This window comes from Fonsecaea erecta, assembly GCF_001651985.1.
Source record: "Fonsecaea erecta strain CBS 125763 chromosome Unknown Scaff14, whole genome shotgun sequence".
Classification (NCBI taxonomy): Eukaryota; Fungi; Ascomycota; class Eurotiomycetes; order Chaetothyriales; family Herpotrichiellaceae; genus Fonsecaea; species Fonsecaea erecta.
The window spans coordinates 218,141-238,088 of NW_017387257.1; the positions used below are offsets into that span (position 1 = coordinate 218,141).

The window sequence follows — 19,948 nt, forward strand, 5'->3', positions numbered from 1 at the left end:
ATCTCTGTCCATCCAGGAATACAGAAGAGGGTCCTGGTCTGTCTGTCTGTCTCTAAAGGCGAGCGAGCGAGCGAGTGAGTGTTTGTTCAGGGACCCCAATTGATCTTCATCCATCCATCCATCCAGTACTAGGTACCTATCTCCCTCGTACAGGGTATGTATGTAGCAGGAGCAGGAGCAGGAGCAGGAGCAGGAGCAGGAGCGAGAGCGATATCGCTAATATTATTGTCTGTCTGTCGCTTGCTCGCTTGCCTGCGTGCCGTAACGATACGTAAGTCGGTGCCGTGCCGGCTTCTTCCTATTCATTCTTCCAATTCTTCCTAATCATCGAGACTTACCTTACTGCTTTCGCTCGCTCGCCGTTGATATCTATCTATCTATGTCGACAACCCAGCCAGACAGCCAGACAGCCAGACAGCCAGACAGGCTAGTCTTGTCGAGAAGGACGTTGCTCTACGGATGGATACGTATCCCATACCGGGGAGAAACTGCGAAACGAGGCAGCTGAACTAACTCACTTGACTGACTGACTGACCGCATTGGAACACAACTTTTGGTAGGGGGGAAAGCAACTCGCTAACTAACTAGCTAAGGTATCACGGGTATGTTCTGAAGCCGCTTCTACCACGCAATGCAGATCAAGCAAGTAAGGAAGCAAGCCCATATCAGCACCAAATTCGGTTTCTTTCTTTTTTTTCTCTTTCAAATTAGCTTTTTTCATCTCCCTCCGTAGCTGAATTGCGGGACATCTATGCCACTTTCTTTCTTCCCCATCCAAGATCGGACTTTCGACTCGCTCTCCGGGCCAGCAAATGTCCCCGCTGCCTGGCTGCCTGCAATAAATAATGCATTTGCATTGCCGTACTACGCGGCCGCGTCCCGTCCCGACCCGTCCCTGCCACAGTAAAACACAATCACAACTCCTCGTCGCTATCATGTGGAGCAGCAGCAGCAGCAGCATCGGCCTTCTTCCTTTCTGCATCGGCGATATCTTGCAGAAGCATCGCCAAACCGGGGCCCATAGGCTCATATTTACGTTTCGTCGTCGTCGTCGTCGTAGGAGGTTTTGTATCTGGCGGAGGAGGAGGCGGAGGAGGCTCGTAGTTCTTACTTTCAGAGGCCTCTTGCGAGAGGTGGCCGAAAACTTTGCGATCCCCGAATATTGGCGACGAGGGACGGACGACATGTGCAGTGGGCCAGTTGGTCGAGCGAGAGGATGGCTCGTCAGCCCACTTCGAAATGACGGTCGTCTTGCTCGTGACCACTGACGAAGCTCGAGTCGCTGGTTTCGCTGCGGTAGACGGCCCCTTCAAATCTTTGGTGACCGTGGAAACGGAGCCTTGGGATGCTGCAATGTTGGTATCGTTTGTCGCCAATGGCTCGCGAGGGGCGAACGGATTGACAGCACGGAACGTCGGAACTGCAGTAGAATTGATGGACGAAGCCACGGTTGAAGACGCCTCGGACGGTTGAGGCAAGGCAGCAGCTTTGGAAGCTGGGTCAGAAACCTGGGAATCACCTATGACACTGGTCGTGGTGCTGCTGACTTTGGTTTGAACCGTGTCCTTGAGACTCAACACCTCCGACTCGAGAACATATCGATGACCACCGATGATGACGACTTTAGCAACTTCGGTTGGCAGAACCTTGCTGCTGACCTGGTCCAGGATGGGCGAATCCAAAATGCTCCCGCTGGTCGATAGTGGACTAGCTCTGCCAGGCACTTGGGACATGGAACGGGTCACGGACAAAGTCCCATCCTCGATACCAAGGCCGATCAAATCATCCGTGACGGCTTGAAGTTGAGTTGACGACTCTCCACCATCCGTAATGGAGGTCGAGAAGCCAGAAAGTGCCCCAGGGCTCGGTTCGCCATCTGTATGAGTGGACACATTGGCGGGAGCCAGAGCATGGGCTACAGAGAAGGAGAATTCGGCGATTGGGATTCGGCGAATGGAGGGGTCGTGAAGATGCTCAGAAGCCTGGCCGACCTGAGGAGCAGGTTCGGTCGAGGGTGCTGCTGCTAATGTGGCTGGATCTGCATTTGCAGCAGAAGCCGACGTCTCTTGGGCTTCTGTCGGTTTGTCCTGCGACCAAGTAGCCAGTTTGCTCTTGATGGATGACATGAACTGTGAAGAATCTTCCACCAAGTTGAACCCTTGCTTCGCCGGAAGAGTAAGCGCCCGTCGCTTGGAATCACTCGCCGCCGCAGCAGCCGGACGATTTTCACACATGGCCGTCATCGTGGGGGTAACAATTTTAGCAGATGGTTGAGCGATCTGCAATGCCCGCGCCATGGACGGAGTGCCTTCAAGAGCTGGCGGAGGCCACGGCCTGGCGGCGACTGCTTTACCGCGTTTTGCATGCTCTGAGTTATTTGGCGCCGTAGCGAATGGGCGCGTGCTGCCCGCCGTTTGAGTAAACGGCCTTTGTCCCAGGTTAGCCATGTCTTGAGGAAGTATTCGAATGGGGTGCTCACGCTGCTGCTGCTGCTGCTGCCGCAAGACGAGAAGGAAGAGACGTGACGCGCATTCCGGCTCGTCGACCGCCACCATGATCATTGTAGGTGTCTTCGAGGCTAAGCTTATGCCCTAAACGCGCCTCTTCCTCTCTCTTTGCTTCTTTTACGTTATGCCGATGGCTGTTGCCATTGCTGATTTGTCTCTGGGTAAAGAGATCGTCAATAGCTTCGTCGCTCTGACCGAATGCTAGCACAAGGTCAGACCATGAACATACAATACCAGCTGGCATTCTCACTCAGCCATTTAGATGTTGCCCCTTGGTTCTCCTTTGCAATCCTGGCCGCTTCGGTGCCTGCGACATGGCATTCTCGCACAATAGAGGAGGGGTTAAATTGCCGACCCCGGTTGGAGTAATCGCTTGTCTTGATAGCATCTGCGTTGTCCTCACCAAGGTCCATCTGAGAAGCAGGGTCAGTCAGAGGGCTGGTCGGGGAGTGATTCCCGATGGGACATACCCGCTGAATCATCTTCAAGTGATTTGCCTTCTGTGTATTTGGAGACATGGGGGTTAGGGCCTCGTCTTCCGATTCCTCATCCTCGCTCTTTACACGACGACGACGTGGTCCGCGCCCCATGCTGAGCTTCGAGGGATGTCAAAAGGACCAGACCGTAGATATGTCGCAAGCAACATGCAAATAAACACGCTGTTCAAGGTCCAAGGTATTGTTGAGGTATTAACCGTTGATGAAGCCGCGAACGAGGGGCAGCACCAACTCGACAAATCTTGATTCGGTTGCCCTCAGATGAGGTTTCAGGGCGCTGGGGTGTAAGAATAACTGTTCTAGGGAGGGCAGCACGAGGCTTTTTGAAGAACAGCTGAGAGCAGGATGATGGAGACGAGGACAGAGAAGCCGAGGAGGCGAGAGAGAGGAAAGTTGCAAGAGCAGGTCGCAATTTCAAGACGAATTTGAATGAAGAAAATGTGAGGAGCTTGGCGAGCAGTGACGGATTGATTCCAACGTGCTCCGGAACACTGGACGAGGAGAAATGAGGAGAATATGACAGAGGCGCGTGGTGTTGCTGCGGAGGATTGGTGTCGACGGGGCAGGGTGCAGGTGTTTTCACAAAGGAGGCACCGCCAGCCGTCGACAGACTGACCCACGACAATCAACCCTGCACACCAAAGGAGGCTCCGAGATAACATTCAAAGGGACACAAGCAAACGTCAATGGCGAGGGAGCAAGCCAGAGCAAGTAAGAAAGGTATAGAGAGGGCCGTGGGCATTGCAGGAGAAGCAAGGCGTCTTTCCACCGTCTGCTTTCACTCGGTACCAAAGGAGTCTCTTTGCTGCTGTTTGACAATCGATCGTCAAGCATTGTCGACGTGGTAAGACGCAGTACTGATCTGGGCTCAGTTGCAACGCCCATCCCACATCCCCAGCTCTGTTTAGGACCACGGACAGCTCCTGTCTCTCTAAATGTGAAACAGCAAGATTTTCCATTGTGAGGGTCAAGATGCACAACAGCACCGTCAATCATCAATCATCAATCATCGACCCATCACTGGGGGCATTTTATCCTGGCAAAACTCAGGTCTCTCTTCTCTTGCCAACGGTGTAGCACCTGCACGAACACCTCTCTAATCATACGCTTGAGGGTGTTGCCAGGGCATGCGACCTGGTCCTTACCAGAATTTCCCATTCGTCAGACAAGCCAGTAAGGGCTCACTCAGTTCATCCCCACCAGCAAGCCTCATATGAGCCAACAGTTTGACTATCGGACAATGCAATCAAGATGCTGGACTTCACAATGTGGAAAATGAGGTGCTGTGAGGATAAGGAAAATGGAAAGGCCTGCGCCGGGCATCCACTGAGCCGACAGGGCATCAGGGGTTCAGGCACCCTTTTGATCCATTGAATGCATGGTGGAGTCGGTAGCTTCGATAAATCCGAATCACCCCGGCCATTTTTAGCAACGGGTCAGCCTCATAGATTGATTGAGAGGCGGGGATTTGCCTAGCACTCGGACCATTGGATCGCATCGCCCAACGAGATACGAATTTGTCCGGGAAACGGGAGGAAGATGATTATAATAATATTATGATGCAGCACGGAGAATCCCTGGACGAGGAACGAGTCCAGCATCTTCAGCCTGTGGAGTGGCTATATGTTTTGCCGGCCTTGAAGAAACCGCCGTTCGCTGCTCGTAATCCCCCCAGCTAGATAACCCCAGACGACACTTGCCGGTGCGAGAAGGCGAAAAGCTCTTGGAAAAGGATCATATGATTCGAACGAGAGCAGCCAGAGCATACCCTGCTTATGATTCCGGCATCTGCCATTTGCCGTCGGCACCCCGTTCCGTTGTTTGTGCGTGCAATGTGTACACCGCTCTTACAACAAAGCTGGCAAAACGAGTAAACATGCATGCGAGGCATGGTACTTTGCCGTGGGTGGGAAGGGTTAGCCCGTGTTGAGAACTCCACTGGCTGCCTAAGTCGGTCAAGGTGCCAATAATGCGGAGACCGAAGCTGCAACTTGGCTGAGCTCAACGCTTGAAGAGCCCCCAAGGGCTCCCCAATTCCGTCGCCTAGTGGCCCTGAACGGCCATTGACAGCCACCGGAGCCACTGGCCCGCCATTAGCGAACCCTCTCCATTGAACGCCGAATGATGATTGAGATCCTCGTAGAGTTGTGCTTCATAAGGCCATCAACATTTCCCCCGGACGCAGCTACACCTCATTCCCCTACTACGTCTGTTACTTGGCCTCCTCCCTTCGTACACCGAAGAGTCCCTTCCGCTTGCATATCACCAAACACCCGACTGACTGTGACCGCCATTTCACTCCCGTTGCACCGATATCTTATACAGCTTCCCCCCCTTCCCTCTTCAAACCTCATTCCCATATCTTCAACCCTGCATATGAACCCTCCTCAGGACTACATCGATCACAACATCTTCCACACCATTCATTAACGGCCCCGGCCCTCCGCCATTTCTGTACCCGTCTAATCTATAATCTATCATCGTTCTCAATTAGCATGGCAGCTCCGCGAGCATCCTCCTTCAAAGCTCTGCGCAATCTCCAGCGCACGTCCGGGTCGACCCCGGCGAAACGGAGCCTGCACATTACTGGTGTCCATGCCTCCCCGAGGCCCATCGATCCCAACCACAAGAGCACCTATGTGCCATGGACTCTACAGGACCTTCGGCAAGAGTGCCAGAAACGAACACTATCGGCTTCTGGCACCAAGCACGAGCTCATTGACCGACTGGCCGGTCATGACAGCTTGCAGGCGAGAGCATTTTCCATTGCCATGAAGCGGATCGCCGTCGAACAAACAAAGAAGCCGGTCTCAGGGTATGTGCCCAACGCATCCTCGTCAGATGCTCGGTGTTAGGATTGACAACTGACCGCATCATTAGCCCTTCGGACACCGCACCCCAGCGACACTTCAACACCTCTCGCTCTCTCAAGGCGGTGGGTGACACGTCTACCATCGACTTTGCCTACCTTCCGAAGCTACACGAAGAGGCATGGGGACCGAGCCCTCCTTCCGTCCGAGTACCTATCCTACCCTACATCCAATCCGAGCATGCCGAGGCTATCTTGGAGAGGCATCCAGAGCTCGACGCAGCTGCTGGCGGCTACCAAGATACTCAAGGTTATGAGACGATTATGAAACCACAAATCTTCAGCGTTGGCGATGTTGCCGGTGGCTCAGCCAGCGCCATGAGCGATGTGCACGATGGCCATCACCCTACCGAATTGTCGGTCGAAATGCTCACAGCTCTCACCGAGACGGTGGGCAAAAGTGCCCGCCAATTTGTGGATATGGTCAAAGATAAGGACGAGGCGACGGTCCGCAAGATCTGGACTGGATTCCTCGACGATCTGTTCGGTCAAAAGGGCAAAGTAGCCAAGCCATAACTGGTGCTGGGAGTCGAAGCAATGGCATGGCCGTTGCAACTGTCATGACTGCGTTGTAGCACGAGCGTCGTGGGAGTCTTTGTCTGTTTTTTGTGACCTGTACCACGTTATCATACGTTGGTTAGGGGGAGGGAGGTTGACGACGTATATTTCCTTTTAATCAAGCGCCCCAGCGCACCTTTCCCACCCGGGGGGATCTTATGATCTTGTCGTCTTGTCGGTTGCCGGTTTGGTGGTGGCAGTGCCAGCGGCCGAGTGTTTCTGACGCGACTCCACAGAACCAGAAGCTACCCGCTGTCGACTCCACAAACCTCCACTCCCAGCATCCGGCCATTCCATCCATTCCATCCTGTTGCCCCCCCTTTCGCAGACAGCTCGAACCTCGCCCTTTTGCTTTGCTTGGCTCGTGTCAAACTGAATCCTCGAGGTGTTTGAAGGTTGCTCTACTGCCCTCCCTCTCGTGACGAGAGATCTGATCTCGAGACAAGATCTCGCTATTCCCCCTCCCCACCCGGCTCTGTGCTACCTTTTATTTCGGCCTCAATACGAAACACCTTGCTATGGGGATGACCCATAACCCCCAGGTCTCGATCCAGCCACAAAGGGGTTGGGCCCGAGCCCAAGCCATGACTGACGCCAGACGGCCCTGCCATGGTTTCGGAGCGCATTTCTAGGGACCAATGGAGTGAGCACGAAAAGATCGTCAGGTACGCGAACCGGCTCCTTTGCTCCATTCGGGGGTTTTTGCCCCCTAGATGACGACCCGCTCCCTGCATTGAATGCACTGATGCACTTGGCATGGCGACGCTGTGGCTTCAGAGTTATGCGGCGGGAATCATGCGTTCAACCTCTTAGAGGAGCTTCTGTGGCATGCCTTTTCAAAATTCCGATCCCTTCGTTCTTGCATCGCCATTCACTACCTGACTGTTATCGCATCCCAGAGCTGTACTGTGGGATCTCTTGATTGAGAATCCTTGGAGCTCTCTGTCTTTGACTACTACTATATTGTCTATTGCACTCTTTTATTTCTCGATTGCACTCGGGCAGGACACCAGATCGAGACTACAATTTGTTACGACCATTTAATCTGGACAGGCTCCTTTGGCTCGGAACCAAGAAAAGAACATATTCGACGTACGCAAATGGAGTGATTTTGTGATTGCAAGAGCGCAGATAAACCATGCATAGTCGTTGGTTATCCCTGCCCTTGCTATCCACCTGTGTTTCTGCATTCTATCCCTACCATACTGGCGATGGAGGAAATGAGAACAGCAAGAGGTTCATCGCTTTGAGCCCCGAGCGTCTGCATGACGGCGACTCGGCTGTGGTGACCATCGACATCAAGAAAGGAATGGTGAGTGCGAAGCTTCCATTGGGGGGAGTGGCCTGCAAGAGTCTCTAACCCAGATCATAGGTGAAAAGGAATAATGTATTCTCAGTCGTCAATTCCTCAGCTCCTAACGTGCCCAATGCCATGGCGATCAACGAAGACGGCGACGACTATACCTACTTCTCCACCATGAAATTCGGGTCCAAGGGTCAAGAGATGTACATGTTGATCGACAGTGGCTCGGCCAATACTTGGGTCATGGGCTCAAATTGCAAATCCGACGCCTGTCAGATACACAATACATATGGCAGTGAAGACTCGAGCACACTCCAGACAACCACTCAAACTTGGAGTATGACTTATGGTACGGGCGAAGTGGAGGGTGTGGTGGTCAAAGACACGGTGCAGTTGGCCAACTACACCGTTGAGCTGGGTTTTGGCCTCGCGTCTTCCGCTTCGGATGACTTCAACAACTATCCCATGGACGGCATCCTGGGCCTGGGACGCCCCGCCTCCGATGCGCTGGGTTCGCCGACGATCATGCAAGTCTTGAACGAGAAGGGCCAATTGTCGGCAAATATTCTCGGCGTCCACCTGCAACGAAGCTCGGACGGGACGAATGACGGACAGATCACCTTTGGCGGCATCGACTCGTCCAAATTCAACGGCAAACTATCCTATTCCAAAACTCTCAACACCAACAGCTGGCAAATTGCCGCCAGCGATGCGGGCGTGGATGGCAAGTCAGTGGGTTTCCAATCCAAGACCGCCATGGTCGACACAGGGACGTCATACATCTTGCTGCCTCCATCGGACGCCGCTGCTCTGCACCAGCTCATTCCTGGCAGCTCTGCGAACGGAGAGACCTACACGATACCTTGTTCCTCTTCGGCCAACGTCTTTTTCACGATCTCCGGTTTCCAATACTCAGTGTCTCCCAAGGACTACGTCGGCAAGCCAAGCGGCAGCAGTGGAAGCTGCCAGAGTAACATCATCGGCCACCAGGCGTTTGGGCCAAATGACTGGATTTTGGGCGACGTCTTTCTCAAAAACGTCTACACCGTCTTGGACTTTGATAATGCAAGAGTCGGTTTCGGCACGATATCAGGAGCCGTTCCTGTCAATGATAACACCGCAACCACGTCCCGGTCGACGACGTCGGCAACAAGCAGCGCTCACTTGTCGGCATCGACTGTGTCGCCTGTGTCGACCACCTCCATCGCCGCCACGGCGTCAAAGCCCCAGACGACCATGGCGACATCGATAACGTCAAAACCAAACAACCCCACCTCTACGGCTGGTGCCGATGCGCCGGCCACGTCGTCCCCAGACGCAGGCGACAGCAGCCCCTTCGGAGAATCGAGTGACTCAGGGTCTTCCTCTCCATCTTCATCATCCTCTGCGGCAGCAGCCACGCGGCCGAGCCGTTTAGCGCCGCTGATGGCATTTGCATTCATGGCGGGATGTATCTTATAATCAATAGTCTTCTCATGGTTTCTTTTCATGTTGGTTCATGTCACACACTCACTCTACAGGCTGATGAGAGAGTAGGAGGGGAGCGGAGAGGAAGCGACGCCCCAACCCAGGTGAACACGAACGCAAGGACTTTGCATCGCGGAAATCAGCATATTTACGCACCCACATACCCCGGGAAGAGATGCAGCATTGTACAGCGGTTAAGTTTTATTGTTTAGTTTCTAGCGCCGAAAGCAGGCGAAAGATAGGCCACCAGTCCTACTCTAGAGAGAGAGAGAGAGAATCCCGATTGCGGTCTTTTTCCTCATTCACAAGATCCATATCCTCCCGAGCTTGGTTCTGTTCATGGATAAAGTGCTGATCTGTAGGAGACGAGAGGTCCCAGATGAATTTCTTCTGGTCATCCACAGGTCGGAGACGTGTAGCTACTTTTTCGTCTATATTGCATCTTCAGCCAATTGACTGTCCAGCCAAGGACCGCGATGTGTTTCTTGAGCTTGTCTCTAGATGTTTGAGCCGGCCTTTTTCAACCCCTCAGGCGCTCGACCAGCCTTTATCGACCTTCAACTCAGCCCCATTCACCCCGGGGGCACCCGCCAAAAACAGAATCGCCCGGGCCATGTCTTCGGGCGCACAGGTCCCCACGGAGGTCGCCATAGTGGGCATCACCATGTCCAAGCCGACCTTGTCCGGGGTGACCTTGCTGTTCTTTATGATGTCGGTGCTCACGCCGCCGGGCAGCAGCATGTTGCACTGGATGCCCTCCTTGGCGTACATCCAGGCCGTGTTGCGCGAGAGGCCGAGCAGGGCGTGCTTGGAGGTCGTGTAGGCGACGCCCGCGGTGCCACCCTTGATGGAGGCCAGGGAGCCGACGTTGACAATGCGCCCCTTCTGTTCGGTCGTCTTGGTCAGGAAGTGGCCGATGCAGGCGCGCATTGTGTTGAAGGGCCCGTTAAGGTTGATGTTCATGACGCGGTTCCAGATGTCGTTCGACACGTCGCCGACTCGTTCTGGATCGTGAAAGACAAGGTGTGTTAGTTTTCCAGTGAAGACAGCGAAGTGGCAAAGGGAACGAGGTGGGGGGGGAGGGGCCTCTGTTCGAAGGGAGAGTGAGGCCTTCTTACCAAACTGATCCATAACACCGGCAACGTTGACAAGGACGTCGATGGTGGACCACTTGTCCAGGACTTGCTGGATTGCCGCATTCACGGACTCTTCAGAGGAGACGTCGCATTTGACATTGAGGCGTTCTTCGTCCGATGAGGATGTAGCGTCAACAATGTCCAATGCTGCGACCTTCGCGCCTTGCTCCAGAAACAGTTGAGCGGTTGCTGCGCCGATGCCGTTGGACGCTCCCGTCAGCACGATGATCTGGTGTGGATTAGTTACATGAGACGCCAGCATAGTCCTCGAAGGTAAATGTAAGATCCTTCTTTCATCTTCGAGAGAACCGAGTATTTGACTCACCTTATCTTTAAAACCTGCCATGGTGGGATGTTGGCACTAGATAATGTTGTCCAAGGAGCAGCCCCAGAGATATTGTTTATAGACAAAACCAAGTAACCCCCTGATGCCGCTCCTAGGTACATAAGGTCAAGCTGAAGGAACCTCAATAGCCTATCAGACGTTTTGCACATCCTCCAATCGTGTTTCTTACCTCTTCGCACCTAGGGTACGGGTAACACCTAGTCGGGCCTTAATTGACTAAGCCCGTGAGGACCAGAAGGTGGAAGAGAAGTGCATCTTCCGAATGGCGTGAGGTCCCAATCAGGATTTCAGGCGTCTCGTCGGGACAGGCATTGGTGGATGGGAGACTTAACTTAAAAAGTGAGAGTGCTCATAAGGAACATTGCTCCCAATGGAGGGAATATCAGAGGTGGCTGTCATGGAGGAACTTGCAAGCCTGGACCATGGCGATGTTTCATCAGGAGCCCAGCAATACACACAAACGTTGATGGCAAAGATGTCCTCGAACCTGAAAAAGTATAACAAAGGTAGAACATGTATCATTTCATCGACGAAGAGACCGGCGGGAAATCCCCCCGCCCTTGTCCCAGTGCTCGCCCGTAGTCCCTTCGGTGGGCTGCGCAGACAAGCACGTGTGCCGAGTACGTGGTCGTCGTGGTGCATATGTCTCGTAACCATTGAAGGATGACAGCTAGTCCAGTTCAACTCTCCCAAACTACCACTCGTCAACATTCTTTGGGTTTGACCGGCAGACGAGATGAAATGCGTGCGAGATGCCCGCAGATGACGAAGATTCTAATGGATCTATTCAGGACCTCGCCAACGGCAAGATTGAGTCCTACAGGCACCTCCTCGCATCTGCGGAACACACGCCAAATGGGAGTGCACACTCTCCCACCGGCTCAGTCAATAACGACGGTCGACCCCCGTCGTTGAGGCAGTCCTCCCTCTCCCATCCCCGCCCCGATGGAACCCCCAGAACCACAAACCGCGTGCGGTTCGATATCGATGAAGCCCAGAGTACACAAGCCCCCGAAGAGTGGGTTGACGACGAGGATTACCTCACTTCTCCCAGCCAGCATGCTCCCTTGTTAACCGACATCACTCCCCCGGCGCAGTCCCCTTTCCTCTCCGAATCCTTCCAGCCAGAAGACCATCTACCCGATGCAAGACCTAAGAGTGGGATGCGCAGTGCGTTCATGAACATGGCTAATTCGATCATTGGGGCGGGGATTATTGGCCAGCCGTATGCGTTTCGGCAGGCTGGCATGACTATGGGAATAATACTGCTGGTGATGCTCACGATTACGGTGGACTGGACGATCCGCCTCATTGTCATCAATAGCAAACTCTCGGGCGCAGACTCCTTCCAGGCCACCATGCAGCATTGCTTTGGGTCCAGTGGACTGGTCGCCATTTCGGTCGCTCAGTGGGCGTTCGCGTTCGGCGGGATGATCGCGTTCTGTATAATTGTCGGCGACACTATTCCACACGTTATCGAAGCCTTGATCCCCGGATTGAGGGATATCCCTTTTCTGTGGCTGTTGACCGATCGAAGAGCCGTCATTGTCCTTTTCATACTGGGTATCAGCTGGCCACTGAGCCTATACAGAGATATTGCAAAGGTGTGCCTCTCAATGCAGAGACGGGGGCAAAGCTAACGGCCACAGCTCGCGAAGGCATCTACATTAGCGTTGATCAGCATGCTGATCATCATTGTGACGGTCGTCTCTCAGGGAGCCATCGTCGACTCAGATCTACGGGGTAACGTGAGAGGCTTGCTCTTTGTCAACGACGGATTCTTTCAGGCCGTTGGAGTGATCTCGTTTGGTACGGTCCTTCCACATGTGGTTGCCGCAAACTAATCGGTTCTAGCTTTCGTCTGCCACCATAACTCGTTGCTGATTTACGGCTCTCTCAAGACACCAACTTTGGACCGCTTTTCGACCGTGACCCATTACAGCACCTTCATCTCCCTGATTGCCTGCCTGCTGATGGCTTTGGCGGGTTTCCTCACGTTCGGAGACAAGACCAAGGGAAACGTCCTGAACAATTTCCCATCACAGGGACACGTGGTAGTCCAGATCGCTCGCCTGTGTTTTGGGCTTAACATGCTCACCACCCTTCCTCTTGAGTGTTTCGTCTGCAGAGAGGTGATGAACAACTACTGGTTCCCCGACGAACCCTATCAGCCCAACCGACATTTGATCTTCAGCAGTGCCCTCGTGGTCAGCGCCATGTCGATCAGCCTGATTACATGTGATCTCGGGGCTGTTTTTGAACTGATCGGAGCCACCAGTGCGTGTGCCCTGGCGTACATTCTACCTCCGTTGTGTTATATCAAGCTCAGTACTAGAAGCTGGAAGACCATCCCAGCGGTGGCATGTATTGTATTTGGATTTGCTGTTATGACTGTGAGTTTGGTGCTGGCCATGAAGAAGATTATCAAAAGTAAGTAATCGCTCGGCACGCTCAAGTTTCACTGTGCTGACGGGGCTTACCCAGACGATGGCGAGGTCCATCAATGCTAGATCAATAGATATGAGGGCGACAGGCATGACTACTGGGCCCATGTCACATCTACCCTGTCCCATACACAAACTGAAATGAGTAATTTCCCGGGTCCTTCCTTGCCTTCAACCCCAGCAGAACTGGACACCCCTCTTTTCAATCCTTTGACACAATCAATCTTCGATATTATCATACCTTTGAAACATGATAGAATATGGACTTGAAGGCAAAATAAAATGTCGAAGAGGTATTGGGCCGATATTCGTGAAGATGCGAGTGATGCTCGGTACCGATGTCGAAAAGTCAGGTGATGGCTATGAAGCGATCGATGTTACGGGATCTTGTCTATGCGGAGGTCGCCGTGACCTTCACGGAGCCGAAAACTCCTAGAGTATGGTCAGGGGACCCCTTTGATTGTCGTCGACCGTCGACGACGAGGACGTTGGCGCCGGCATTTCTTTGGTACCAATTTCCGCCTGCACCCGCCCCTGAGGATCTTCAACATCGTGGAAGGCTTCGTGAAGTTCGTGAAATTGCAGTCAGAGCGCCTTCGAGGCGATCAGAGTATATGTAGGTCCGCTATAGGGGATGAACTGGTCTCATGGACGCTGAAAATAGAGTCGGATCACAGATCGAGCCATTGCTGAATGATCCGAGAGTCAACGACTGAGCCCCAGGGGGCCAGAGACAAGGCTTCCGCTAAAATGGTGCCCGAGTTAATCGCAGATGGGCTCTCAAAGGTGCAGAGAGACCCCAAAAAAGGAGGACGGGAACCAGAAGATCATCCATTGCTTGACTGATATGGCTTGCGTCGCGCGGTATAAAGTGCCACGAGAGCGAAACCTTGAGCAACGCGTCTGAGACGCGGCCAATGTTCGTATATCTTGACGAACGCCAACCGCGCTCTTCCGAAATGATGTGCATATTAGTCGCGCTACACAACTATCCAGATACCCGATCGGATGCGTCGCATAGTGAACGATGGTTTGAGCTTCGTCGAGATCCGCTTCCAGAGCTAATTACGTACCCAGCAGGATGGCATATCCGAGGAGGCTGAAGACGAAGGAATTCTCCGCATAGCTCTCTGTAGGGGGCTTCACAAGGGTAATGCCCTCAGGCGAAGTGCTGTCATCTGATGTGCTGGGGTTCGCCTGGTACGTGCCACCCTCGACGACCTTTCCATGTGGTCATCTCGAGGAGAAGGAGCTTGGCTGGGGTAACTGAAGTGTTTGAAGGCCTGGTCAATGTACCACGTAGCCACTTGGTGGCACAGTACCGCCCACAGCCTTGTTCAGGAGTCGGATACTAGATGGCGCTAACCCATTAAGGGGCTATGTGGATATCTAGCTCTGCGGCAATAGGCCAATCAGATGCCGATTCCTCCGCTTCTCCCGCCCCACCGAACCTCCTGTATTTCATTGCGCATCGTGCGACAAGTCGATTCGACCCTCCTTGTCAACCAACCACGCTTCCTTGGCCGGTCATCGTCTTTCGTTTCATCTTGGATCTGCGCTCGGTTTTTCTCGTCTCGGAGCAGATGTCTGGGTTGGACGGCTTAACTCGCAACCATCCGATGACCCTACAATTTCCTGGCACCACTGCCATGCGACACCCCAAAATGGCAACTCCCCTCGCCAACAGGCATTTACAAGAGCCTTTTCTATCTCTTCAGCGCCCGTTTGTGTTGTCGACTTCTGCTTCCTGTGTTCTCATCAACTCGCCGCCACTCCTTTGTGCGCATTGCTTCAGACGTCCTAGAGACGTCAGTCACTCTTTTTTCACTTCGACTCTTAGCTACCCGTCACTCATTTCATCCCCACCAACAACAACACATTCATTTGGTTCCTAGCGGGTTGATCTCGACGTAGAAGACCTACATCCCCAGCCCCAGACCCGAGAAGAAGAAGTTTTGACAACTTTCCCTGAGAGACGACCAGAAATACGAACCTGAGATCCCAAAAGAGACCTCGAAATGCATTTTCACTCTCAGTCTCTGGCCCTCGTGGCGGCTTGCTTGACGTTGGCGCAGGCTCGCCCTGACGGGTGGCTTTCTTATAGACTTCCCAAACGCGGAGTGCTGGATGACACCCTTGGTGGGGTGCTCGGGGCGTTGCTCGGTGGCCCAGAAGACCCAGAGTGGTCAGACTGGTCAGGGTCGTCCGAAACGACCACCACGTCCAACACGGCCCTCGATCCTCCGGTCACGCTCCCGTTGACATTACCAACCAGCTCATTGACAACGACGACCAGTCCAACTTCCCCAGTTGTTACTACAACGACAACAACAACAACAACCACTACCCCACGGACCAGCTCCACCACAACGACGACATCTGCCAGTCCATTTATTGACGTGGTCACGACTTCGACCTCTACCACGACTCCGGTCACGTCCACATCCACAACTACTACATCTTTCAGCCCATTCATTGATATCGTTACGACATCGTCCTCCACGACGAGCTCAATGTCTACATCCACAACTACCTCCACAACTACCTCGATTAGCCCATTTATCAACATTGTCACGACTCCTTCATCTACCACGACTTCACTCACGTCCACGTCGACAACTACATCCAGCAGCCCGGATGTCGACACCGTCACAACTTCGTCTTCTTCGATCACCACATCGACCAGTCCAGTTGCCGAGCCCGTCACGAGTTCGACGACCTCGACCACAATCCCAATCGACACGGACGTTGAAGTGATCACGACGTCGCCTTCGACCACTACTTCTCCCAGCGGCGCCACGGTGGCTGCGGAGACGGTCAATCCTACTTCCAGTGACGAGGTTGCGGCTGCCACGGCGACAGATACGCCAATCCCCTGGTCGCAGTGGGCAGACTGGCAAGACTGGTCGATGACAACCACCACCGTTTCGTCCGGTGAAGAAGTTGCTGTCAGCACCACCGTCGAGGATACCACCTTCACCTTGACCATGGGCAATGGACCGTCAGCTTCGGTGGTCACGACCACGATGCACCTGACCAAGACTCTGACGTTGACGAGCACCATTTATGCCACCATCACTCGACCTTCAGGGAGTCCGGCGCCGGCGCCAGCGGCAGATAACTCGGCGGGAGTTGGAGACTTCAACCAGAACGTGGCTGCCGCTAGCATCGAGACCCCTACAAGCCCCGAAGCTACCACCACCATCACGCTACAGTCTACGGTTACCGAGACAGTCACGGTCGCGCCCGAACGAGGCCCCTGCAGCGTTGCATATGTCACCGTGACCGAGGTGTCGCAAAGCACCGTCACCGTCATCGCCACGCCAGTCGTGCACAAACCTTCGGTGGAAGCCACCGTCCAGCCGTCCGCGCCAGTCGCCGCGGCCGTGGTGTCAAGCTCGACGACGACGAGCAGCTCGACCTCGAGCACGACCAGCACGACCAGCACGACCACGTCGACCACCTATGGGTCCGGCAACGGTACCGAGACACAGTTCGCTCGGGCAAGCTCCGGGTTCCTGACCATGTCCAGATACGTCGCTCCAACGGGATTGAAGCAATGAGATAGATAAATCCCTCGACCACGAAATGGTTCGACGGCAGGGCGAACAGGGATGGAGAGATTCAAGTGCTGGCCAGCCATCCGTTGTATTTGTACAAAGAACGATTATTCACTATGTTGGGCTTTTTCACGTACTTTTCCTCAGAGAGGAGGAGGGGGGACTCGGTGATGATGGAAAAGAAAAGGAGATAGAAAAAGATGAAGTATGATGTGTGTGTGTGTGTATATGTTAAGAGACGCTGATTACCACGAAACTACCTACTGAACTTCTAGCTAGATGTTGTTTTTGTTATTGTTTTGTCAAGACTCATCATGACTGACTGACAATAGAAATGAATCAAAAAAAATCCATCCATATTATATTATATATCCTTCCGATTCCCTCGTGTGTACTGACTGTATGTACCTCCAATCTGGCGTAATTAGACGGGGGCTATTCTTCGATGCACGATGACGACTTTGGGGTTTGGGTGGGTTTGGTGGCTGCAGTGCCGATGAGGCTTTGGGGATCGATCGGCCCCTGTCCAAGTTTTTCGGCATGAGCTGCGAACGAGAGGTAATAGTACGAGGTACTGTACTCGGTACTCGGTACATTGTAGCACGTGGGTTAGCTTGGCTGGATGAAACCCGTGGTGCTTGATCAATTACTGGGCACTGCGACTGGTTTGAACCAAGCTCTTTCAAGCCTCCGTGGGCCTAGTAGCCTCACTGGGCGCTGCCCACCTCACGCCTCCCCGCCCAGTTGCGCCACCCCGTTGCCCCGCCTGGACCGGACGGCCAGACAGGAATGATGCAGCCCCCAAAACAGCGTCACCAGCGTCACCAGCGTCAGATGTGTCGTCGGTCCCTGCAACTTTCTTCCTCTCCCTCTTCTTCTTGCTCTCCGTGGCTGCAAACTGCAGCTGAAAGCTATGACGCACACTGATGTCGTCAGATCTCCCCCCAGTACGATGGGATCGTCCCCTCAGGGACCGTCACCTACCTCCCGTACTTGTCACTCCTCTACACAATCACCAGCAAAGGAGGAGGGGTGAGTGGTTCCAAACCCGTAGGTAGTAGGTTCATATATCGTCCGTGATCCTCCCCTTTCTCCCCTCTCCCTGGATACTTTTACCTCACATATAGGAACCGTGCTGCCATCAAGTCCCAACCACATCAGAAGAGAACGTTTATCTTGTTAACCCTGCATCACACACTATCACCCTCAGCTTGAAGTAGTTGAAAGTTAGCCCACGATGGAAGCTGCAAAGAACGCCATCAACCACGTTTTGGGATATGACAAGGAGGAGGTGAGTTTGCAACCTGTTCCCGACCGACAGGCAAACCTCAGTTAACATGGATGCAGTCGTCAGATAACCACACTCAGTATGAAAGAGCTCCTGGACCACATCGCGGAAAACCCAAACGACTGACTCATATTCCCTAGCCATCATGCCCACGGCCATCACCACAACGACGCACCCACCGGTAACAACACCAGCTCGTCCGCAAGCGAGACGCCCTCCAAGCCCGTCTCGGCAGGAAACAGTGGCAGCAATGACCAACAAGGCAACCCGGAGGACCTCAACCGGGTCCAATCCCCCAAGCAGGGCGCTGACCCAGCGCTCGTCGGCGACCCCAACCCTACGGAGAAGCTTTCGGGCAATGCCGCCCCGGGCAGCCACAGTGCCGTGTTCGGCCTGACCCCGGACGGCAAGAAGGTCAGTGACACCTCCCACGGCAGCTCGGCCCCCAAGCCGGCGCACAGCAGCGAGACCGCCGTGGGCGGGGGAAAGAAAGACGCAGACAGTGACACCAGTTCCCGCGCCACGGGCAGCGGAGAGGTGGGCGAGCAGATGCAAAAGGCCGGGGCAGATCAAGGTGAAAAAGGTCTGCAGCGGACGGACCCCGCCCCGCAGCCGGCCGGCAGTGACGGTAAGCCAGGGGCAGGTCTTACGGGGTTGCAACAGGGCAGCGGAAAGGTTTGAGCATGCGACGTGAGTGAGAAGGGGGAGAACCATGTCATGTCATTTCCCTATTGTCGTCGTTTCTTTACGGGAGGGGTTTCAGTTGTTTGACTATGGGAGTGAAAGAAGACATTCGAGGAGGAAATATGCCTGGATATGGCTCTGGATCGCAGTCAAACAGTATATAGGAAAGAGATGCTGCTGCTGGCCGACCCGATGTATCTCTGCCCCCAGATTCCATCCTTGACACGCCGTGGCCTGCACTTTCTTCTCCCCATGCTCGCTCCCTTTTTGATTTTTTGAGAGGAGATTGATTACTTTGGTCCTGAACAGGCTTTTCTGGCACGGCATGGGACAACATCAGCCCTTTCTTCTCACAGCCCTTGCAATGCATTGCTCCAGAGCCCCTCTTCTGTATTTTATCTTGGTTTTGTTGGCGTCGTCGGTGGTCCTCATGGGGGTGGTCACACCATTCGATTCCTATCCTATCCGGATGGGTCAGCCACCTCTGTCCCAGTGAAAACTAGCCAGGCCAGGAAGGTATTCATTCATCCATTCACTCACTCACCTACTTCGAACAGCGAGAGACACAGGTCTCAAGCTATAAGCCCCAACCATACCATGTGCGATACGGCTGTGATCTCTTGGAGACTACGAGGCCGTTGTCATCGTCATCATCGTCAGCTTTGGCTAACACGACACCGTGGGCTTGTGTGCTGTGGGGGTAAACAACACCCACACTGACTTACCTGCCACCTCGACATGCACGCCGCGGAAGTTCTGCCAGATAGTGACGAGGCCGACGAGTGTGGCTGTCAGTCCGAAGATGATTGTCCAGATGAGTTCGGCTGCCATTGGTTGATTGATTGATTGATTGATTGCTTTCTGTTCTCCGAGGCTGACGGTTACGCGAGTGAGGGCTTCTGAGACGAGAGAGAGAGAGAGAGATGCTCAGAACGATGATCAGGGAGGGGAGCAGAGCACGTTCTCTTTATGTGTGGCCATCATAGTAGCTGTGGTGGTCAAACCTCCAGTGAGAAAGATCCCACCGCAAGAGGATGGATCGTGTCAAGTCAATCACCCAGGGCCTTGTTCCCAGTTGCAGATGTGAGGAGTCAACACTCACATAACGCTTTGAATATCGAGCCGGAACCAGGCGCCAGCTGTTAACAAGGCTAATGATCAGCCGTCCCCAGGCGCGAAATATATAAAGCGCCACATGGGACCCCCTGACTCGCGCCACTTAAAATCCCTTATAGATTGTGGCCCTTTGCCCGTTCTTGGTTTAACCCCTTCTCAACTCATTCTCTCTT

At 53.7% G+C, this 19,948-nt stretch overlaps 8 protein-coding genes across 8 annotated transcripts; 5 read left to right on the forward strand and 3 right to left on the reverse strand.

Moving 5' to 3' along the window:
* Positions 1-914: 914 nt before the first annotated feature.
* On the reverse strand, positions 915-3,097 carry AYL99_11397 (hypothetical protein; the record flags this gene model as incomplete). Its single annotated transcript, XM_018842903.1, has 4 exons — positions 915-2,427; positions 2,480-2,708; positions 2,758-2,920; positions 2,978-3,097. 4 exons carry the CDS (start codon positions 3,095-3,097, stop codon positions 915-917), a joined length of 2,025 nt encoding a protein of 674 aa, XP_018687663.1.
* Positions 3,098-5,499: 2,402 nt separating this feature from the next.
* On the forward strand, positions 5,500-6,389 carry AYL99_11398 (hypothetical protein; the record flags this gene model as incomplete). The annotated part of the gene is made up of 2 exons (XM_018842904.1): positions 5,500-5,819; positions 5,885-6,389. The coding sequence occupies 2 exons, from the start codon at positions 5,500-5,502 to the stop codon at positions 6,387-6,389; spliced, it is 825 nt and encodes a 274-aa protein (XP_018687664.1).
* A 1,180-nt stretch (positions 6,390-7,569) lies between these two features.
* AYL99_11399 (hypothetical protein) lies at positions 7,570-9,195 on the forward strand (the record flags this gene model as incomplete). Its single annotated transcript, XM_018842905.1, has 2 exons — positions 7,570-7,743; positions 7,804-9,195. The coding sequence occupies 2 exons, from the start codon at positions 7,570-7,572 to the stop codon at positions 9,193-9,195; spliced, it is 1,566 nt and encodes a 521-aa protein (XP_018687665.1).
* Positions 9,196-9,729: 534 nt separating this feature from the next.
* On the reverse strand, positions 9,730-10,683 carry AYL99_11400 (hypothetical protein; the record flags this gene model as incomplete). Its single annotated transcript, XM_018842906.1, has 3 exons — positions 9,730-10,205; positions 10,320-10,566; positions 10,663-10,683. 3 exons carry the CDS (start codon positions 10,681-10,683, stop codon positions 9,730-9,732), a joined length of 744 nt encoding a protein of 247 aa, XP_018687666.1.
* A 752-nt stretch (positions 10,684-11,435) lies between these two features.
* AYL99_11401 (hypothetical protein) lies at positions 11,436-13,193 on the forward strand (the record flags this gene model as incomplete). The annotated part of the gene is made up of 4 exons (XM_018842907.1): positions 11,436-12,287; positions 12,333-12,492; positions 12,538-13,113; positions 13,168-13,193. 4 exons carry the CDS (start codon positions 11,436-11,438, stop codon positions 13,191-13,193), a joined length of 1,614 nt encoding a protein of 537 aa, XP_018687667.1.
* Positions 13,194-15,145: 1,952 nt separating this feature from the next.
* Positions 15,146-16,690, forward strand: AYL99_11402 (hypothetical protein; the record flags this gene model as incomplete). The annotated part of the gene is made up of 1 exon (XM_018842908.1): positions 15,146-16,690. One exon carries the CDS (start codon positions 15,146-15,148, stop codon positions 16,688-16,690), a length of 1,545 nt encoding a protein of 514 aa, XP_018687668.1.
* Positions 16,691-17,924: 1,234 nt separating this feature from the next.
* Positions 17,925-18,656, forward strand: AYL99_11403 (hypothetical protein; the record flags this gene model as incomplete). Its single annotated transcript, XM_018842909.1, has 3 exons — positions 17,925-17,978; positions 18,035-18,054; positions 18,116-18,656. 3 exons carry the CDS (start codon positions 17,925-17,927, stop codon positions 18,654-18,656), a joined length of 615 nt encoding a protein of 204 aa, XP_018687669.1.
* Positions 18,657-19,236: 580 nt separating this feature from the next.
* AYL99_11404 (hypothetical protein) lies at positions 19,237-19,490 on the reverse strand (the record flags this gene model as incomplete). The annotated part of the gene is made up of 2 exons (XM_018842910.1): positions 19,237-19,325; positions 19,385-19,490. 2 exons carry the CDS (start codon positions 19,488-19,490, stop codon positions 19,237-19,239), a joined length of 195 nt encoding a protein of 64 aa, XP_018687670.1.
* Positions 19,491-19,948: the final 458 nt, after the last annotated feature.